Source organism: Ixodes scapularis, unplaced genomic scaffold, assembly GCF_016920785.2.
Source record: "Ixodes scapularis isolate PalLabHiFi unplaced genomic scaffold, ASM1692078v2 PGA_scaffold8__174_contigs__length_109621045, whole genome shotgun sequence".
Classification (NCBI taxonomy): Eukaryota; Metazoa; Arthropoda; class Arachnida; order Ixodida; family Ixodidae; genus Ixodes; species Ixodes scapularis.
This window is the reverse complement of record NW_024609883.1, coordinates 5,991,233-6,013,306: the sequence shown is the minus strand read 5'-3', so window position 1 is coordinate 6,013,306 and position 22,074 is coordinate 5,991,233. Positions and strand designations below refer to the sequence as shown.

Below are 22,074 nucleotides of genomic sequence, written 5' to 3'. Positions count from 1 at the left end.
TCGAGACCCGCGGCCTCACTCACGATCACCTCAAATCTGACGGTGATCGTGAGTGATCGCACTCATGAGTAAGAATGCCGAGGTATGTTCCTATCTTCGAAGGCTGAAAAAAACAGAAACTTAGTTTCAGGTTTTGTCGGTTTATTTGCATACATATAATTAAGCACTGTAAAATTTTGTAAAAAAAAATGGCGTAATTCATAGTCCTGAAAACATCTAAAAAAAACTGATTTAAGAACCAAAGAAAAATTACAGTCGTCAAAGCTGCACAAAAAGTCAAGTTGATGTTGCTTTTTCTTACTTCAAAAGTCCGATTAAAATTATGATCTTAAAATCAGTGCGATTAAAAGTATGATCTAAGTCCTAATAATGATCGTGATTTAAATTACCTTTATTTTATTTCCATCCTGCATAAAGAGGGTGAAAAAATCATCAGTGTTATAAATATTCAACTGAGGCAACAACAGGTATATTAATACAAGCATATCGACCTTCGAGGTATTTTTGCAATAGTCCTCAAAACGGCGTTTCTAAACAGCTTCTGTCGTTTTATGAAACCGAGGAATGGGTAAATCAATGAATACATAAATAAACCTACCAGGTTATTCAAGGTGGCCATGATAAAGCGGAAACCATAGAAATAAAAACAAATTGAAAAATAAACGAACGTTTTGAGAAAAACACCTTCTTGCAAAACATTATGGACGTTATTCGTAAATATGTTACAGAGAACCTCTAAATGTGTCCCCTCTGAGCGATCAATTCTTTGATGAGGGTGGCGTGAATGAAGTAATTTGAGCCCCAGCAGTGCTATATGCCTGGATTACTCCGGGTGAGCTTTAGGCAAAGCCAAAGTAGCCCTTCGTAATGTTAAGCTAGAGAAAAGCATCTCGTAGCAGTCGACGCGATAAGGGTAACTTCTAAAATAAAATAGCGGCCTCGATGCAAGCAATTGTGATTATAAGTTTTAGGTGGGCCACCAGAGATGGGTATCTTTTATTCGGTGAAAAGAATAAATCAGTAATAATCCACATCTCAGACGGGAATAGCTTGGCACTTGTTTCTTTTGGGAACCATGTGGAACGTAAGTAAGCGCTGAATATCAACGCTGAAAGACTGTGAAGGAGGGGTCTTATTCGGACTGGGGCGGGCTCATTGTTTTTTTCAGGCTGACCCAGGGATAGTGCGGAGCGCAGTCCACGCAGGTCTTCATCTTCCGGTCTCCGATATCGTCTCCAATCTTCACTCTGCGGTAGAGGCAGGTCTCAGGCCTGGTGCACTTGTCACTTGGCATGACGTCTGTCAAGCAGCGAGACTCCTTGTAGGAGTTCACGGGTTTGGGGTTCTTCATGAACTCGATGACCTCCTTGAGGGTGACAATGAAGACTTCGTCCTTGGTCAGGAGCCAGTCGATGAACTTGAGAAATCCCTCCCTCCTCTCTCCTTCCTGGAGCCATCCTTCGTGCAGGAACATGGGGAACGGAGCCCTGTTGTTCTCATAGAACTCCTTGAAGTTAGCCCTGGGTATTAAGAGATGTGGGAAGGATAAATTGGTTTTGGGAACTACGTGGCTTTCGTAACGTCACCGGTGTCCCATGTGCGGTGGGTTCCAAGGTTCCAAGAAGCTTCGCATGCCCTCACTTAGAAGACGGCAAAATCAGGGTAATTGTCTTTACGAATAAAATCACTGTAGTTAGGTGGGGCGAAACAAGGAAACCTAAATATAATTATTTGGTTGAAATTAACATACCTGTGTTAAGTTCATGGATTTTGATATTGACTTAAGTTTACGTAACAGGGTTGATATTGACTTTTACAACGCGCAAGTGTTCTTAAATGCGCCTTTGGCGCGTCGGAATGCAAAGAGGGGCTCGCCAATCAAAAAACAACATAGCTAACGTTTAAAGAAGATGCGATGACAAAGCAGCCAAGCTCGCGCCGTACTTGGTTGAGGTCGGGGGGAAACATATGCACCTGGGCGCTTCTTTTTTTTTTTTTTTTTTTGTAGCAGATGAACTTGCGTACCGTATAAAGGGAGGGGGGATGGATTGACTATATGGACACGTTCGAGTCAGAACTTCAGAGCGAGTATCCCAAATATTGTAAAATAATTTCAAAATTAAATGGAGAACCTACACAAAATAGGATGTAGTATGTGGAACCCGTTTTCCGGGGTGTATGCCAGTACCCTCGCGAACAATGTAGGCTGCAAAACCGAATCCGGCCTTTTACTGCGTCTGCAAACTCCACAACTTTCCGTTATCTCTAGACCATCTGCTTCAAAAACAATTCGCTCTTGAAAGATTTTTTGACGCCCTCAAAAGTCTTTCAGTTCGTTAAGAACTGAAAGTCTAGTGCAGCAGCTTCATACTGCACTAGAAAGGAAACCGGGATATCAAGAAGTATTTCGCATCAAAAAAGGAGCTTGAAAAAACCATTTAGAGGTTTTTAACGAAGAACCCTTTTTGGGAGTGCTAAAAAGAACTGTTTAGGGTGCAAAATATGGACAAGCCGGATAAATCCTAATAGTTATTTTACGACCAGATTTTTTTAGAGTGCTAGAGTTAAAAAAAATGGAACCCAATCTTCACGATTCATGAAACTGTCTTGCCCAAAGCTTTCTTTTTTGAAAACCGGCGTGCACGACAAAAAGGATGAAGGCTCATTGCCGCTCATACTGTCCTTGATAATGCACCATGGTTTATGGTGTCAGTACGTGCACTTGTGGTTTGTCTAGAGGGTGACCATGGCGATAATTGTCGTAGAATCCTCGTTATAACAGTGCTGCGCATCATCAAACAGAAAATTATATTCACATTCCAAGCGGAATCGGTGTTCCAACGTCGCGAAACATCCCCCCGCCCCCCCTTTACCCCCCCCCCCCCCCCCGCCCCGCCCCGCTCCGCCCCGTCCTGCCCCGTCCTGCCCCCCTCAAAGCCTCCTGGGTCACTTACATGAGGAACTCGTAGGTCTCGTCTGCGGTATCCGGCGGTGGTACGCAGCCACCGATGGTAGAGCAGGGGAAGTGCATCTTTAGACCCTCGATGTCGTTTTCCTGGAACCACATGTTCATCGGGATGGTCCACAGGCCGGGGTACTTGTTCTCGGGGCAGGGCGCGATGATGCATTCAGTCTGAAGTCCGTAGTCGAGCGTGTATGGGAACATGGGCGTGCTGCCGTTCTTGACGCGGTTGTGCGGAATGGACGAGTCGTAGAGGAATCCGTTCTCTTTCAGCATATCGTAGGTATTGTCGCCACCGGTCTGCAGGAGCGGTGCCCGCATCCCGACGATGTCTGAAGCTGGGATTGCGGCGTGGTTTGCCAGCAGGTCCCGCTCGCCGACCATCTCAGCCTTCCAGCCATCAGTGTCAAGTTTCGACCAATAGTCCGAAGTACCATTGAGTCTGGAAGGCGGATCAAAAAAGGTCAACATTGGTTACTCCTAACAATGCTTCTTTTTACATAAATGAGTTCCTACGTTTTGGAACCAAGAGAAGCGATGAACCTGTTGCTAATTTAACCGAGCAGTACGAAGAATCATAGAAATGAAGGTCTACGAGCCGCACGCGCTCGCCTCTCCCGTATTAAATATATGAAGTAAATAAACAAACTATGGGTGAACAAAAGGTAAGGGCGCAAACGAGCTGGTGGTGGTTAAACATTTCGACAGAAACCCCGAGATTGGGACAAAAAGGGACGGACAAACACAGTCTCAAACACAGCTGAATTTTATTTGACAAGGAAGGGTGCTTATATAGGCGTCAAATCCTACACAAATCAAAAGAGACGAAGGAAAGAGAGGGAGAAACCTTCACAAACAAAAGAGACAAAAAAAGAAGAAAAAAGAAAACCCGTGCCACAAGCAGTACAACAAAAAACAAGCATTACAATAGAACTGAAAAGTTTATACAAAAACAAAAGCTAAGTAGAAGGACTTAAGTGCATTAGTCCCCAAGAGACCCCAACACTACAACAGGTCGTTTATACAGAAACAAAAGCAAAGTAGAAGGACCAAAGTGCATTAGTCCTCAAAAAACCCCAACACTATAACAGGAAGGACGCAACGAACCAACGACCAGGAAACAACAAAGCGAAAAGACTTAAAATCGGACAAAGGCCTCAACACATCGATTGACAGGACGTGCAGACATCAAATTTGTAAAAACTTTCTTTGTTCTTTTGGTCCTTCTACTTTGCTTTTGTTTCTGTATAAACGACCTGTTGTAGTGTTGGGGTCTCTTGGGGACTAATGCACTTTAGTCCTTCTACTTAGCTTTTGTTTTTGTATAAACTTTTCAGTTCTATTGTAATGCTTGTTTTTTGTTGTACTGCTTGTGGCACGGGTTTTCTTTTTTCTTTTTTCTTCTTTTTTTGTCTCTTTTGTTTGTGAAGGTTTCTCCCTCTCTTTCCTTCGTCTCTTTTGATTTGTGTAGGATTTGACGCCTATATAAGCACCCTTCCTTGTCAAATCAAATTCAGCTGTGTTTGAGACTTTGTGTTTGTCGGTCCCTTTTTGTCCCAGTCTCGGGGTTTCTGTCGAAATGTTTAAACAAAATATGGCGTTGACGAACGCGAGTGCAAGATGAATTTTGTTTAGGCTTTTGCTTTATAACAATTTCTACTGTAGACTCCAGCACGGCCAGCACGTGTAAACACACTCGCAGCCTTATTCTCGGCGCAAGCATGGCGCCGTGACTGGTGCCCAACGTTACTAAAACACTCGGTTGGGAAATTCGCCGTCGAAACCTGGGCCGCTGGCGTCCACCGAGACCGAGCTAAATACGACAACAGCGCCACTCTTTATCATTTGTCTGAACTGTGGTTACCTTGAGCTTATAGAAAGCATGTTTTTTTCATAAAAACAAACGGAAAAGACTCTTTTTGTATGAAATTTATTGTAGTTTAGTACAAAATAAAGGGCGCGTGATGTTTTTAAAATCTTTAGATTGCAAGGTTTTGCGGCACAATAAATATTGTTTTTATACAACCATGCCTCAGCGGTGCTTTCAGGTAGCGCGTCCCGACCTAGGTCCATTTTAACTTCGGTAGTAAGACGCGGCGCGTCCGCTGGGGAAACGGGGGTGGCACAACCTCTTCCACTGTATCTGTTTCGGCGCCAAAATGGCGGATTAACCCCAAAATAGAAGCCACGTGCGGTTCCTCGAGTGGCCGCTGCGGGAGCAATGGCGGCGTTGTGTTTGCCATTAGCTCGGTTCTCGAGGACAGATCTGGGCCACTTTTTCAGAGCTACCTCTATGGTAGTTTCCCAACTGAGTGGTTCAGTAATGCTGCTGGTGCCCCATGTGCGCAAGCTCGTACTGCGTGCGCGTGAGCGTAGCTGTAGCAAGGTTGCATTTGCACGGACTCGCCCGCACGAACAGAGACTTGGCTGAGGCCTGTCGCCCTGCAAAGCGTTTTTGGCCATTTTGTTTTTAATTTGCATCGCGTTCGCTCGAACTAGTGTGTGGGACTTTAGAAACATATTAAAATATATTAAAGAAGAAATGTGATGAATTTTGAACATAATAGGTTAAAGAAGCTTTGAATTTTGAGCACACTTTCTAATGTTGATGACGTCATTCGTCTGAACCAATAGAGAGTAGACCTTTCGCTAAATTACCCAAGCATCAAACAGAATCTTGGGAACGTAGGTACTCACGCTGCACGTTCTCGTCTTCCCTATAGAAATGACTTGATGTAAATAACCAAAATAACGCGTTCGTGGAAAGCGTGTGCGAAGTACATTTTTGTTTTAGATTTTTGCTTTCGAACAGTTGGAACTGAAAACGCCAGCACGCGCAGCGCGTGTACCTACGTACCCGGCATTCCTTTTGATGCTTGGGTACTATGCCAAAAGGTCTATTGTACCGAGAAGAGCGTTCAACATCTATAAACGATGTTCCTAACCCTTCGATATAACATTCAGTTATGAGGTTGTGAACGCCCCACCAATTTACGGGTGTCCCAAGCAAAACGTTGAGTGAGAATCAGGCGCTTGAAAAGATTCAGAGGGGTCACGTGCACCTATTCAGCCAGTCCTACCACTAGAATTTTATGTCGTCATTATCCGACACTCTACATGGATGGTGTCACTGAACGCTCACATTTGACACTAATGGGCGCGCCCTTCCAAGCAGCATTTTGTTTTGTTCGTCCACTTTCAGAGCCCTTTTAAAGGGTCCATGAAATTAATTTCTGGGCTGGGATAAATGATTTTAGATTGGGACTTGACAAATCGCATATCGCTTAGTGACCCCCCAAAAAAGGGAAGGAAAATGAAAAACTGCTTTTCGGCATAAACAGTTGATAATATAGCGGACTTTTGTGCCTCGCTTCCTTTGAAAGCACTCCGCCTTTTCGCCGTGAAACATACGCAGTACCCAAAGAACGTCAGTCGACTCCAGCTCACGCATTGGACATGAGAACTGCGTCACTCGGCAGTGCACTCGTCAGAAACTATTCTTTCGACAAATATGTGGCTTCGCGTTCCTGGCCAAAGGGCCCTGACGGCATTTATCATCACATGAGAATGACAAGTTCCATAGTCTGCTTAACGAGCACGATGGAAGCTTGGAGTAATCGCAGCGGTGCCCAACCATATCAGACCGCGTGATTTGTCTATTCACTTTGGGGATCAGTGGCCGAGTGGGCTAGCGTACACAAACTCAGATCACTGAAGCGAAAGCTCACATTGCAGAACCTAGGCAACCTACAGGTTCAACCCCACCCCTGCACGTTTCGATCTGAATGAGCATCGAACCGACAAAAACTTTAAAAGGGGATTACATCCTACTCCCCGTTGATACAATGGCCTCGGCGCGGACAGGTTTCGCGCAGTTTGAATGGCTGGATGACCAGCAACCTTGTGTTTTTCAACATTGAATTGGGAGTGGTGGGAGGCGCCACCTACTGCCATCAAAGTCGCGGTTATCAGATATTCGCTGCCGGTGACGACGGACGCGCCGCTAGCCGTTCGCTCGATGAAATTGTTTGCTCAATGTGTGTCGGGGCTCGTTCTCTAAGCATTTTTAGAGCAAAAATGTGTTTTTTTCCGGCGTGGCGAGACGTCCAAGCCGCGAGGGTAGTAATTCATGCAATAGGCGCGGCGTCTAATGCAAATGAGCAGAGTAGGATGTATTCCTCTTAGTAAAGTATTTGGCACCGGCGTGCGATCGTGTATGACTGTGTGACGCATGTTAAAGACTTCAGGCTTGCGTTTGTACCACACTGGCTAAGTTGCTCATCTACACCTGAGGCACCAGACGCCTGCTAAAGCAGGCTCACTTCCGACTGTATAAACTTACACATACCACTTTTAATTCGCTTTTCAGTTGAGGATTAAAGCTAAGAAGGACCGAGTCAAAAATCATTTTATGGCCCCGATGACAACTTTAAGAACTAATTCAATGCTCCGCTTACACCACGCGCTCGTTGCTTTTCGCCAGGCTTGGCTTCTCGTGCGATAAAATGTTACCAAAGGCGGGAAGCTCGCGCTCGAAGCGGAGCATATCTTTACTGGGCTGTCACCGACCTTTAGCGCCGAGATGGCCAAGATATTTTGGTGCCGCGCTGTAATAGTTGCCGTCCGTTCGTGACGTCACTCACAGGCCGGTTTTGCCTTGCCGTGGCGTAACGAGTTGCGATCCTGGCTACTTATCATCATTTCCGAACTACAAGTCCCACGCTCTCTGTAAAAAAAACGATGGAAGCTTGGAGTTGTCGCGTTCTCCAACCAACACCGTCAACGTTTTGACTTCCGCCTCCGTCTATGAAAGCAAAATTATTCCAACAAAATATGATATAGCTTTACCAATCGGGAATGGAGAGTGCCTCAATGATGTTCGCTGGCTTCGCCTTATCAGAGTGGTAATATTCATTCGGCGGGCAAGTGCTTACTTTCCGGCCGCGTAGACGATTTTGCCTTCCCTGATACGTATGTTGGCCTTGTATTCGCAACTCCAGCGCGCCGCTCGCCCTCCCGCGGACGAACGGAGAACCAGAGGACCGGGGACAGCAGCGGCGGCGGCGGCGCGGAAACGGTGGCAGGGACTGTCGGCCTTGATGCGCGAAGCCGTTTTAACGAACAAAAGTGAGCGCGTTAAAAAAGGAATTCTTGTGCTCCGCCTTGCAACAGCGTTGCACAAAGGACCGGGATGTCTAATTTCATTAGGGACTTTTCGTGTATCGCATACGCTGCGGATTTCTGGTCTTGTGCATGGCCGCCAGCTCAATCTGTGCTCAACGTGACGGAAAACGCTCCCGCTAATGATGAAGAACTCTATAGTATAGTCTACGAAAAGTCTATTCTTTGCCATAAGTAGGAGAAAACTCGTCGCACAATATGTAGAGCAATACGCATTGGGAATGGGTTCGTGTTTTAAGGCCGTTACAAGGAACATGACTATTTATTCCAAGCACTTTAAAAAGGCAGAATACCCGTACTTGCTTTCAGGTAATTACAAAGCAAATAAAGAAATGCTCGAAGCATTTTAAGTGTGTCTGTGTTAGCCAGCCGTTCGTGACGAGAGCTTAGAACGCCCAGTTTTGGCCAGAGGGGCCGCAATGTTGCCAATAACACGGTACAAAAAATGTACGGTAAATTAAAATATTTATTTGTAATAGAGCAATAAATAAAACCCCTAAGCACGCCGATTATTTTAATAGGCAGTATTCGCATAGCGCACGACACCTGTAAACTTCAGTCAGACGTACAGCGCACTGGCGTTCAACCGGCGCTATAGCAACTTTCACGAGCGGCTTGAAAGCCGAGTTGTGCCACTTATTAAAAGAGTTTAAGTAAATGTAAATGACCGCAAAAAAAAAAGGAATCTTTTTTTTTTTCCCCTACTGCAGAACCTTGGTGTTTCTTTTTTTTTTTTTTTTTCGGTACTTTTTGATGCGTACTTCAGCTGTTTAATATCTTATATTGCGCCGTCGTCAAGCCTCTCGTAAAAGTTGGGGGCGTCAGTTTGACGTCAGTGGGCTGCACGGCGACCTGAAGTTTTGAGGTGTCGAATATGTGACAAGGGGTGTAAAAACTACAACATTTTTTCTTTAGAGTGATGAGCACGGCAACGCCCCTGGAGCGCACTGAAAATAGCGTTTCAAAGGCGCAGCGCGAGCTTGCGGTTGTATTGGTACACCGCACGGTATATTGTGCGGTGTACCATTTTGTTACCGCAGGTAACAAAATGGTACAAACTTTCTATCAATAACCATAGAGCAGTTTGATTACGTGTTGCAATACACTAAAACCGAGACGGTGAGCAGCGAGTTCTGAGGCTGTGACGCGAAGACACCAATACAGTGAACGCTGCTCTTCCGAAGCTTGGCGGTCACCGTTCGCGGCTCTCCTTTTAGAGCACTAATGGCCAGGCAAAGCGCAAACATATCTTCATCACCCTCAAAAATATTCTGCCACAAACAGTAACGTGGCCGGTGCCTAAAACACGCTCGCTCACCACAAAGCTTCGCAATTTGAGGTTTTTGCAACTTTTAAATAATAACATGCTCGTTTTCCTAACGTGCATTAGCATCTCCGTCACCTGTAATATGATCCCTCCCTAAACGCTTCGCATTTGTGGACAAACAAGGCATTTTAAGCGCGCTGAACAGCGTCAGCGCGAGCAGGCGCACGGGATATCCTGGAGAATCTATCCCCGGGTGATTTCAGATAGGATCGACCAAAGGGTGGCTGGTCGACATTTTTAAATCAACTGATGTTTTTATATGACATTGTCTAGTGTCTGGTATAAACGAATCCACACTTAGTTTTGACCAGAAAAAAATTTGGAGACAAGAAAAATCGTAAGGCAGGGAGAGGTGGACAGTTGCAATAACGCGCACTGATGGAGGGGGCAAGTTTGAAAGTGAATAATTAAAACAATACAATTAGGAGAATTTTAAAACTTTTTACAAACAAACTATGGGTACAACATGCTTGTAATATAAAGTAATAATATTTATTAAAAATGTATTTAGTTTTCTAAAAATTGCCAAACATGCCTGCTCGAACGACAAATGGCAAATTTGGAAATCTGTATCTCATGAAATAATTTAATCATTATTACATAACTTGCAGACATTAATTTACTAATATATGGCTATTATTGAAAAAATAAATAAGGTATCTGAGTGACACAATAGTTACAATATATTTAGGCAAACATGGGAAAAAATCAAACAAAGAAAAATTCCAATGCGAATAAAAAAAAAACACCACCTTCGATTTTTTTTAAATTTGGGTACCCTGTTATACTCTATTTCGGCATTCATTTCTATTAAAAACATGTTGCATCATTGCACTGTGAAAGAAGAAACAACTCCCCAAAGTAGGGTCCTTTTTCAAAGCCTACACTAAGCAGTGTCCTATACAAGAAGTGACTCTCAGTTCCAGTTTCATGAAACTTGCACAAATATTTTATATACATTTATTCAGATGAGGTCATTGATAAAAAGAGCGATCGGTCACACAGTAAAAGGGAGGAGAAACTATATACAGCATTTTACATAAGCGTACAAAGTGGTATCATAATAGAGACTAATGATTTGAGAAAAGATGATGCAGTGTGAAGTTGTACCTTCCGGTATATTTTACATCTAGAGTAAATTAAATAACTTTACTTCCACACACACAAAAACAAAGATATAATAGTAAGATATTTAGGTTGGCTGTGTATTTACGATTACAAACAATTTCAGGTGACGGATGCCATAGTGCCTAACTGGAGCAGCTTCGATGCTCTCGGTGTATAAATGAATCGTGGCAAGCCGATATATCTTATCCTGCTCGAGGATAACATTTTGGGACTTTTTTTATAGTGATCAGATAAAAATTATTAGTAACCACCAACAAAAACAGTAGGTTAAATACCCCGTGAAGAAAAATGTGATAAATAAGATGTCCCTGCATTCAAAATGAGCAGTCCTTGGGAAATCGAATTCGGCACTTTGCGCTAAGGTTTTCCTCGCTGTACCCATTTAATAAAGTTGCTTCCAAGCAGATCCGACTGTCCGTGCTACATATACGTCACAGGTCCCTTCTGTTGATGACTTGCTGAGCCGCCACGCGTGCCAAGACTGAATGCCAGGGAAGGCGCGCACCGTCAGCCACTCTTCTTTTTTTTGTTCACGATACCGAACAACCTCATTTTCGTCCAGATATACAAGATGCACGCATTTCAGTTTCTTTGATAGAACGCACACCATTGTCCTGGCCGTCTGAATTGCGCTTACTGAACGTTCTCTCAGGTTGTTCAGCGTGGCCTGGTGCTTCACGAGTCCGCCAACTCCGTCACATGCATTTTTCCCATGTCCAGATGCAGAAAATAACCACTGGGCTTGTGGGCAATCTTCCTTTGCAAATTGGTAAAGCTGGTAGCGATTCTTGAAATGACTGGCGGCGCCGTCACTTACGTACGTCACGTACGAGTATACCGCAACGTTGTCTTCAACCCACTCCTTCACTTTTTCTAGAGCCAAGCAAGCGTGAGCGGTGTCGTGACACAGGTCCTCACTGATGATGGCAAAGCTGTTTGTAGATTTTCTTGTCGTCACTTCACATGTAAATATCAAAACTTGTTTTTTTTTTTCAGTGATATGCTTGCACTTCGTCAGGAAGCACGATGGTCCAGTTTTCAGCAAAGTCAAAATGAAAGACAATGCTCCCGCGTTGCATGCACTGTTTTTTATCGTAGATCGCTTTACCTTGCGTTTGCCGGATATGGTTGTGAAGTACCCAACTTCCAACCGTCACTTGGATGACTTTTAGGAAAGTCTCAGGTTCCAAAGGTTTTTTCACAAGGTCGCCGGACTCCCATGTTGCAAGCACAATCTCTTCATCCTCCGGGATATCAAGTTCCTGGAGTGTAAGAAATTGGCATTTTGGGCTGTGATCACAGTCTCCTTGAAGGCACAGTTCTGTTGCTGGGTCGCACAGAAATGCCGAGTTCATTTCACCAGTGTTGAATGTTGAGCCTGTAGCGTTCTCTAGAGCGGCAATACAAAGATAATAATTGGCGCAGCGCACACAAACGCACACTTCCTGGTGTGGAATACATTGGACCCATCTAGGGCGCAACGAATAAAATTTCGTTAGCCCAACGCCGGAATCGGGATGCTTGTCTTTGTATATACGAAAGGCCTCTCGTATTGAGCGTGTCATGAAGCGCTTTGGCACGAACGTTTTCTCTCCGTTGAGCATGACAGAGATGACGTCCTTCTGGTTGGGACTTTGGCGCGAACATTGTAGCTCGTCTTTCGTGAAGTACTCTAGGGCAGCAGACATGTTCTCAGGGTTCACCTTGCACCTCGTGTAAGGATCCGGCTCATACCACACGCCATGCTTTTCCTTGAGTTTTCGGGATTTACTGATGAGGTACATTGAGGCCCGTGGAATCATCTTTTGAACCTCATTCTTCGTCAGTGTTGACGGCAGGAGTGTAAGCAGTTGACAACGTTCCCGGAGAGAGGTGGCGGTTCCAAAGGCCTGCCGAAAGTTGTCCACCCACTCAGTGCATGTGGAGCATGTTGGTTCGGACGACCCCGATGGTGCGTCCCTGTCGTACGCAATACGTAGCCTTGAGCGTATATTCTTGACAGCAACCTGCTCCAGTTCTGTCTGCTTTCTCTTGACATAGGCAGGCCTGTCCCGACTTCTTACGACGCTTGGTTGTCTCAGCGGCGACACATCTGTAGGTAGTATGCTGCGATTTAGATCTTCAATTGCTTCTTCAGCTGGCACAAATATGTCAGGGCACTGCTCTGAGCTTCGCATCGAGATCTCCTTAGTGATGTGCATGAAGCAATGGTAGCTCAGGTAGTCCGTCGCACTCACTTTGGTGGAACAGTCAGGCGGAAGAATTTGCTTCAACGAGTTTAGGTCCAACTCGCCAACACTTCGAAAATTCCGCTGCTTTGGTATAGTCTTTTTGTGTTTGCAAAAGTAATCTGCACAAAACACTCGTTCGGAGCTCCAGGACGTCTTCATAATGTATACATAAATAATAGAAATTAAACCCCAACTGATGGCATATAATTGCCAAGTGAAAGAATTACTGGGTGCACAAGTGACAAGTCCGAGGCTGAGGAGCTCACTCACTGCAAACGTACATTTGAAAAGAGAGGTCACAACTGAGGCTGTCGGCAAAGCTTGATCCACGTCAAAGGAAGAAAGAGGGAAAGTCTCCAGACAAAGTATTGTGGTCAGAGGCCTTCAAAAAAGACTTTCCGGAATCGCACTGTCATCCCTCCACGCGCTGATATGAAAGCACCCCAGCTTTTACCACGTGGTTCATGACACAGCCTGAGCCATGTCGGCGACCGGTTCGCGAGGGGTTGGCGGTGGGGTTACGTTGATGGTCACTCGGATTAGCCCTTGCTGTATTGAGCTACCGCCTGCAGTGCCTTATCGCCGGCTGGTGTCAACAACGAGAACACACACACCCTGTCTACAACAAAACTACAAGCGTTCACCGCACACGCGTCGCCGCCGCTTTTAAGCTTTTGTGAAATTGCTTTCTTTTGCCGCGGAGAACCGCCTTATCTTAACTACGCGCCTGAAATCCTTCCAGGCGGGCGTACGCAATATCAAGCGTTTCGAGAAATGCCCGTGGAGTAGAACTATGGGAAAATTCGGAGCCCGCGATGTCGATATCGTCGCCGTTGTATTAGTACGCCGTCGCGTACTGCAGTCCCCCGTTGGGGGAGGGGGGGGGGCGGTCTTACTACGATAACATGGCGACAGCGTTTACACTCTATGTATTTACGTGAGGCTCGAGTATTTGGGGATAATGCTGCCGGTTGGTGTGCCCCTTTGTGCCTGATATTATCGCCCGTGACGCCAGCGAGTGAGGTGGCGACAGGCATGACTGCTCAGTAAACAGGCGTCGGCGGCCATGTTTTGCTGGTTGAAGCGAACCCCCTTGTCCTTGACAGCGAGCGGGGAAATGCGAAAAAAAGATTGTATCGGCCGTTTTGCCAGAACTAGCGACGAGTGTCGTCTGCGGTTTCCGGCAACTATTTTGCCATAATCGTGAGCTTAGCTAGGAAATGATTTTTGCTAGCCGCAGAACACTACCACGCAGAAAGGGAATGCTTGAACATGTTTTTGTTCTGGATATATATCAGGGATATATATGAGAGAGAGAGAAAGAGAGAGAGATGAAGGTAGAGCGGAAGAGGGAATAGCATATAGTGTCGCGGGAGAATAAAGTAAACAAAGTTCCTAGTGGCCGATGGCTGCATGATCTTTTCTCGGATCACTAGTCCGTAATATGATACCTCTTTGTACACAGTAGTTTCTCCTTAATTTAAGTGTGTGAACGATTTCTTTAGTTATCATTGGCCTCATCTGAATAAAAATATATAAAAGATGTGTGTTGGTTTCATGAAACTGGAACTCAGAGTCAGTTCTTGTATAAAACACTGCTAAGTGTAGGCTTTGAAAAAGGACCCTAATTTGGGGAGTTGTATCTTCTTTCTCAATAAAATGATGCAACATGTTTTTATTTGAAATGAATGCCGAAATAGAGTATAACAGGTTACCTAAATTTTAAAAAAATCGAGGGTGGTGTTTTTTTTTTATTCGCATCGGAATTTTTCTTTGTTTGATTTTTTTTCCATGTTTGACTAAATATATCCTAACTATTGTATCACACAGATACCTTAGTTAATTTTTAAATATTAGCTATATATTAGTAGAATAATATCTGCAAATTATATCATAATGATTAAATTATTTCATGAGATACAGACCTCCAAAGTTTGCCATTTGTCGTTCGAGCAGGCATGTTTGTCAATTTTTAGAAAAATAAATAAATTTTAAATAAATATGATTACTTTATATTACAAGCAAGCTATACCCATAGTTTGCGCCTAAAACGTATTAGAGTTCTCCTAATGTTATCGCTTTAGTTATTCACTCTCAAACGGGCCCCCTCCATCAGTGCGCGTTAATGCAACTGTCCACCACCTCATGCCTTACGATTTTTCCTGTCCCCAAGTATTTTTTCTAGTCAAAACTAAGTTTGGATTCGTTCATACCAGACACTAGACAATAACATATAAAAACATCAGTTGATTTGAAAATGTCGACTAGCCATCCTTTGGTCGATCTTATCTGAAATCACCCCCGTCTCTTCCGCCATCTTGGAACTACAGCCCCGCCCCCTATAGGGCGTTGGAGTTGCGAGTACCTGAGTCCGGTGGATCGACTTCTGCCCTTAAAAATAATCGAATTAAGAAGTGCTTTCGAGGACATCATAAATTTTATAAGTATCTGGACCCCTCGCCTCAGCAATACGATGAAGCGTCGCAAATGCAGTCGTGCGCACATCACCGCGTTAATATTGGACGTGGTGCCGAAAACCAACCAACCCACTTATACCCATGTAACACGAGCGCACTAACCCGCAGTTAAATCCCATTTAACTACAGTTACGCGTTACCACAATTACCAAATTTTACTCTCGGACAGCTATTTCAGAAGTAGTGAAGAGTGCGGATGCACAGTTTGATGGGCGCTCAAGATGCCCAACAGCACATGCCGCCATAGCTCTCACCGCATAGCCACATAACGTTGTCCAAAAGTCTAGTGGCATGACTTTGGCTTAGCGTAATTGCAGTTAATTGTGTTCATGTAACATGGGTATCAGATGTTTTTTAAGGTTATTCCGCGTCACTTCACAAGTGGTAATTCTCTACGACTGCGTAAATAGCTCATAAACGGCTACGTATAAGTGGGTGACGACAAAGGTGTACCCACTCCACGAGGGCCACCAGCAGAAACATTGAGGCATTCTATATTGAATACCAACAACAACGACGCGTTTGGTAGCGCACGTCGCCTGCCAACAATTAAAGGAAAAACTTCGACGTACGTGATGGATCGAAGTCCGATTTCGCTGCCGCTGTTGTGGAGCTCGTGAACAGCGGTGTAGTCGAGGTACTCATGGTTCACGAAGAAGGTGGCTCCGATCTTGCATTCGCTCTTTTTGTTCTTCCTCTTCTGGGTGCCGTCTAGAAGTTGGCGGTAGAACGGCATGTTTCCCTCGTGGATGGCGCCGTCGAAAGAGACCATGACCAACTGCGGCGTGTCCTGGACGTTCATCTTGTTGGGCGGGTCGGTGCTGGCACACACGCAGTTGTCGCTCGCTCTGCACTTCTCCGGGTCGCACTTGTCCTCCGGGGTGGGGTTCGCCAGCACGGCGACCAGAAAGAATGGCACTAGAAGTACTGTCCTCATGGTGCAGTGTCAAGGAACGAAGCCTAGAAAGCAGAAAGGATGAGATTGAACGTACACAAGTCGAAACCCCATCAAGCCTCATTGGCAGGCTAAGCTCGCCTCCGGCGGAAATCTCTCCGATGCCACGTCACGAGGGAGGGGAGGAGCTTCTTTTGACTCCGCCCCGGCGAGTTTCGCACTCCCCCTCTTACATTTCCGACCCCCCCGGCGGCGGCGAGTTCCCCAGCGTAGCTCCGATTTTTCCCTACGCTCCGCAGTGAAGGGTTTTTATTTTATTTAAATCGGGGGATCGGTGGCCGGCTGGGCTAGCGCACGCCAGCTCGGAGCACGTCGAGCGAAAGGTCCGTTGCAGGACCCAGGATGCTGGGTTCAATCCCCACCCCTGCCCGTTTCGATGTTGATGAGCATCGTAGCGGCGTGCAGTCGTGTAACACTACTGTGGGATGGACGTTAAAGACCCAAGGCTAGCGGTTGTACGGCACTGCATGGCTAAATTTCTCATCTACAGCTGGGTGAATCTTCCCCGTTGAGACAGAACAAGTTTTAGGCAGTATCAACATACATACAGCCCAGTTTTTTTTATTTAAATCGTAAATGACAAATAAGATTAGGTAACAGCAGGGATGCTAATTATACAAACATTGCTTGGATGTGGGCTAGTTGACTAGACATTGTGATGGTTGCTGCGCCACGTAGATGCAAGAAAAACGCACTTGATAAAGATTTAAACTAAAGCAGAGAATAGGCGAAAAACAACATACAGAAATGACGCAGACTAACAACTGTAATTTCTTTCTCATCTTTCTCCCCCCACGTCGCCATACAGCCACAATATGTTTTTCAGAAACGGGTGCACGTGGAGCGAAAGCTCGCGCTGCAGAACCCAGGGGCCTGGGTCGCCTGGGTTCAATCCCCACCCCTGCCCATGTCGATCTTAATGAGCATCGCACCGGCGTGCGGTCGTGTATCACTACTGCGTGGTGCACGTTAGAGACCCCAGGCTAGCGGTTGTACCGCACTGGCTACATCGCTTATCTACAGGCAACAATGTTGCCATGCTCTGGCATGTTCTGCCGTATAAACAACTAACGACCGATCTGTTCGTCAAAATACGCTGTGGAGAGAGAAAGATGAGAAAGAAATTACACAGTTGTTAGTTTGCGCCATTCATGTAGATTGTTTTTCTTTTATTCTCTTTTAGTTTAAATCTTATCAAGTGCGTTTCTCTTGCATCTACGCAGCGCAGCAAACCACCACAATAATTGAAAAAGCCTGTAGGTAATGATAAATTGCATTCCTGGTTGCAGATTGCCGTAAAAACACATTTGTTTCTAGGATTCACTTTGTAGAATTTGGATGTAGGATTCACGACGGGGGCGACGGTTCATTCACGGCTCCATCGCCTCAAGCCCGGTTCGACACGCAGTTCATCGCACAGCCACCTTTACCACGTCTTTCGAGAGGCGATAGGTTTGTTGAAAATGAACGTCGTCCATGTCAAACACATTGGCGTGGTTTAAATACCTATGCCGACGGCAAAACACGAACGAAAACGCTGCCATTTTGGACGCTTCTCCCTGATCTCGAGCCCGACTCGCCCAAACTCGCCTAGGTCGGAGCCGGCAAGCTTTTCCCATCCGCGGCGGCTTCTGCCACGTTACAATGACGTCACCGCATCTCGCCGCGAGTTCCGAATATGCCACTCTCCGACCACCTCAAACCCTCCGTTTAACGTCACGATCTAGGGAGTGTCTGCGCGTGTCGTCATGCACGGCGCCGACCAATCGCGGCGGTCGGAGAGTTTGGCGGAGAACTCGCCTCGATCTCGCCGCGCCGAGCTTAGCCCCCTGCCTTAGCCACGAAGCGTCTAACTGGAACTGAGTTCTCGGATGCAGACACGAGCTGAGTTCACGCCGAACGCTGAGGCGGTTCTCGCGTCCAATCAGGCACCGGTCTAATCCATGCTCACGGCCGAAATCAAAAATGCTGCTAGACTCGAAACTGGGGGGCTAAGCTCGGCGCGGCGAGATCGAGGCGAGTTCTCCGCCAAACTCTCCGACCGCCGCGATTGGTCGGCGCCCTGCATGACGACACGCGCAGACACTCCCTAGATCGTGACGTTAAACGGAGGGTTTGAGGCGGTCGGAGAGTTGCATATTCGGAACTCGCGGCGAGATGCGGTGACGTCACTGTGACGTGGCAGAAGCCGCCGCCGATGGGAAAAGCTTGCCGGCTCCGACCTAGGCGAGTTTGGGCGAGTTGGGCGCGAGATCAGGGAGAAGCGTCCAAAATGGCAGCGTTTTCGTTCGTGTTTTGCCGTCGGCATAGGTATTTAAACCACGCCAATGTGTTTGACATGGACGACGTTCATTTTCAACAACACTTTCGCCTCTTGAAAGACGTGGTAAGGCGGTTGTGCGATTAACTGCGTGGCGAACCGGGCTTGAGGCGATGGAGCCGTGAATGAACCGTCGCCCCCGTCGTGAATCCTACATCTAAATTCCACAAAGTGAATCCTAGAAACAAATGTGTTTTTACGGTAATCTGCAACCAGGAACGCAATTTATCATTACCTACAGGCTTTTACAATTATTTTGATGGGTTGCTGTGCTGCGTAGATGCAAGATAAACGCACTTAATAAAATTCAAACTAAAACAGATGATAGAAGAAAAGCAATATACATGAATGGCACAGACTAACAACTGTATAATTTCTTTCTCATCTTTCTTCTTCCACACCGTATTTTGACAAACAAATTGGCCGTTAGTTGTTTATACAGCAGGAGAACATGCCAGAACATTGCGCAATTGTCACCTACTGTAGATAAGCAATTTAGCCAGTGCAGTATGACTGCTAGCCTAGGGTCTTTAACGTGCACCACGTAGTAGTGATACACGACCGCATGCCGGTACGATGCTCATCAACATCGAAAAGGGCAGGGGTGGGGGTGAATCCACGATCCTGTGTTCTGCAGCGCGAGCTTTCGCTCCATGTGCACCCTATTCTGAAAAAAAAAAAAAAAAAAAAAATATATTGTGGCTGTGTGGCGGTGTGGGGGGAGAAAGATGAGAAAGAAATTACACAGTTGTTAGTCTGCGCCATTCCTGTATGTTGTTTTTCGTCTATACTCTGCTTTAGTTTATATCTTTATCAAGTGCGTTTTTCTTGCATCTACGTGGCGCAGCAAACCATCACAATGTCTAGTCAACTAGCTCACATCCAAGCAATGTTTGTATAATTAGCATCCCTGCTGTTACCTATTCTTATTTGTCATTTACGATTTAAATAAAAAAAATTGGGCTGTATGTATGTTGATACTGCCTAAAACTTGTTCTGCCTCAACGGGGAAGGTTCTCCCAGCTGTAGATGAGAAATTTAGCCATGCAGTGCCGTACAATCGCTAGCCTGGGGTCTTTAACGTCCATCCCGCAGTAGTGTTACACGACTGCACGCCGGTACGATGCTCATCAGCATCGAAACGGGCAGGGGTGGGGATTGAACCCAGCATCCTGGGTTCTGCAACGGTCCTTTCGCTCGACGTGCTCCGAGCTGGCGTGCGCTAGCCCAGCCGGCCACCGATCCCCCGATTTAAATAAAATAAAAACCCTTCACTGCGGAGCGTAGGGAAAAATCGGAGCTACGCTGGGGAACTCGCCGCCGCCGGGGGGGTCGGAAATGTAAGAGGGGGAGTGGGAAACTCGCCGGGGAGGAGTCAAAAGAAGCTCCTCCCCTCCCTCGTGACGTGGCATCGGAGAGATTCCCGCCGGAGGCGAGCTTAGCCCCCCTGCACTCAAAAATCTCATTAAGAACGGCTCGAACTCGCCTTGAAACTCCACTTGACCGAGGAAATACTGAATAATTTCCTCCAAAATCTCAAGGCAGCTTCGGAGCTATCTCGAGATTTTTCCTCGAGACTCGAGGTTGTATCTGGGTGTTACGGTGGGTGGCACATTGTTCACCGAGTTTGCCAGTTTTGTCCTCGGAACCGATAGTCTCCTGCACCACGGCGAAGACAAGAACCTTCCTGTGTTACGGCGTCGTTTTAGAAACTTGCTGAACGAACGTAGGTGTTCAACGACTGCGAACTTCTTGCGCTCAACTGCTTTACGAAAGCGACGGGGGCCAGCCTACCACAGACCCTGTCGCTTGAGGAGTGTGAGAACAGTCGCCGTCTGCTGGTCTTTTCGATTCTCCCGCTGTTTAACGAGCTGCAGTTTTACGGCGCAGGGACTTTCAGGTGCACGGAAACCGGCGACTTGGTAAATGTGTCGCAACCCACAGAGGACGAAGTCACTGGGCCAGTGTCGCGTCTCATCGCCAGCACTGGCTAGCACCATGTGCCTCCTGCTTGTCAATTTCCAGCGGCGCACATGGAGATTATGATGTGAGACTTTCATGAAATCTACTCATGCAGCAAAATTTATTGTTCAAGACTGTATGAACGAAACGTGCTAAAGACTTCAATTCGCTTTTCTGCTAAAGGCCTATCCAGACAGTAGCGTTTGACCATTTGACTACCGTGTGCAAGACTGACGGTTGTACCAGTGTAGCATCAATGAACGCATTTTCAAGCAAGATCATGAGAGCTTCCATGTAGCAACGATTGCGAGAACACATGGCATCCCTGCTTCGGAAATGGCAACCAATTAAATCAGTAGCTCTCGTCAACCAATCAAATGAGGCTCTCGTCGGAAGGTAGCAGATCATCAGTAATTGAACCAGATTTCTCAGCTATTTTAATAAGCGGGAAAATTCTGTCTTTCATGTTCTGAAATTGCACGGAAAACATTTGCGTCAATTCGACACCCAAAATTCTGCGATTTTTTTTGTAGACATCTTTTTTGAGGAACGAGTTTGATACGCTATCAGAAACACATTTAGTGAGATTAGTTTTTAGGCATACTCCCGCAGAAGATTACAGCTGACTACTCGGTGAGGTTCGTTTGAACGGTTCCCTTCCATCCAAATATTTATGCCGATCACCCAATTCGGACCCTTTTCTCAGTTTGCTTTGCAACTTGAGATAGGTAGAATATCTGGTGATAAGAAGAAAAGAAAAGCTTTTGGGTACTAACCGGGCGTGTGACGACGGCGATGTTGACTTCAGTGGCTGTTGGAACCCCTCGTAGAGGTGACAAGGTTGTGAAGAACGTTCTTGGAGGGGCCTATATTTATACGCTATTTCAAGTGGGTGGCGGCACAATGAACCCTGATTGAATGGCTAAGATTATTGCGTTCGTTACAAGGCAGTGTTGCAAGACGCCCAACAATGTCGACAACACGCGTTATCTATCGATACTCGAAGGTGAACACGCGTTATGATCGACCCAACACATTCCAAAGCGATAAGGTGTTCTGCTAACTCAGATACCAAAAAAGGCGGTCATGGAATCATTTATTAGCGCGTAATATTTGAGGAGTGTTAAAATCGCGAGAATTTAATCCTATATAGCTTACGGGAAGCCAAGGCATTTGGAAGCGTACAGAGCTTATGGTCGCTGATCACGGGCTGTGAAATAATGAGAGGCATCGATAATCAGGCTGAGAGAGCCCCTGCCCATGCTCAGAAAGTGTTTCACAACCCCATGGACAAGGATCGCGGCTTGCACAGGATGGTCTTTATTTTTTTTTCCCCAGTTTCAGTTATAAAGAAAAAAGAAAACGAGGAATTTTCTACATGAAGACATAATTTCACCATTGCAGTGTCTTGTTGGAATAAAACTGGTATCTTATTTTCTTACGATAATGGTTTTTAACTGTTTAAACTTTAAGTGAGTCCATAAGTTGACATGATGGAGCATCCCACATTTAAGTTATGAAAACAATATAG

At 45.8% G+C, this 22,074-nt stretch overlaps 1 protein-coding gene across 1 annotated transcript; it reads right to left on the bottom strand.

Moving 5' to 3' along the window:
• Window positions 1-1,050: 1,050 nt before the first annotated feature.
• Window positions 1,051-16,266, bottom strand: LOC8043182 (chitin deacetylase 8-like). Its single transcript, XM_029991360.4, has 3 exons — window positions 15,879-16,266; window positions 2,955-3,404; window positions 1,051-1,520 (listed from the first exon to the last, which is right to left on the bottom strand). Exons 1-3 carry the CDS (start codon window positions 16,241-16,243, stop codon window positions 1,133-1,135), a joined length of 1,203 nt encoding a protein of 400 aa, XP_029847220.2. The 5' UTR covers window positions 16,244-16,266; the 3' UTR covers window positions 1,051-1,132.
• Window positions 16,267-22,074: the final 5,808 nt, after the last annotated feature.

Excerpts from the sequence above, each read along its gene's own strand:
- LOC8043182 (XM_029991360.4), bottom strand. The coding sequence starts at position 16,243 with ATGAGGACAGTACTTCTAGTGCCATTCTTTCTGGTCGCCGTGCTGGCG. Across the intron at positions 3,405-15,878 it reads ATCGGACTTCGATCCATCAC|ACTCAATGGTACTTCGGACT; the intron begins GTACGTCGAAGT and ends TCCGCCTTCCAG. Across the intron at positions 1,521-2,954 it reads GAGACCTACGAGTTCCTCAT|GGCTAACTTCAAGGAGTTCT; the intron begins GTAAGTGACCCA and ends CTTAATACCCAG.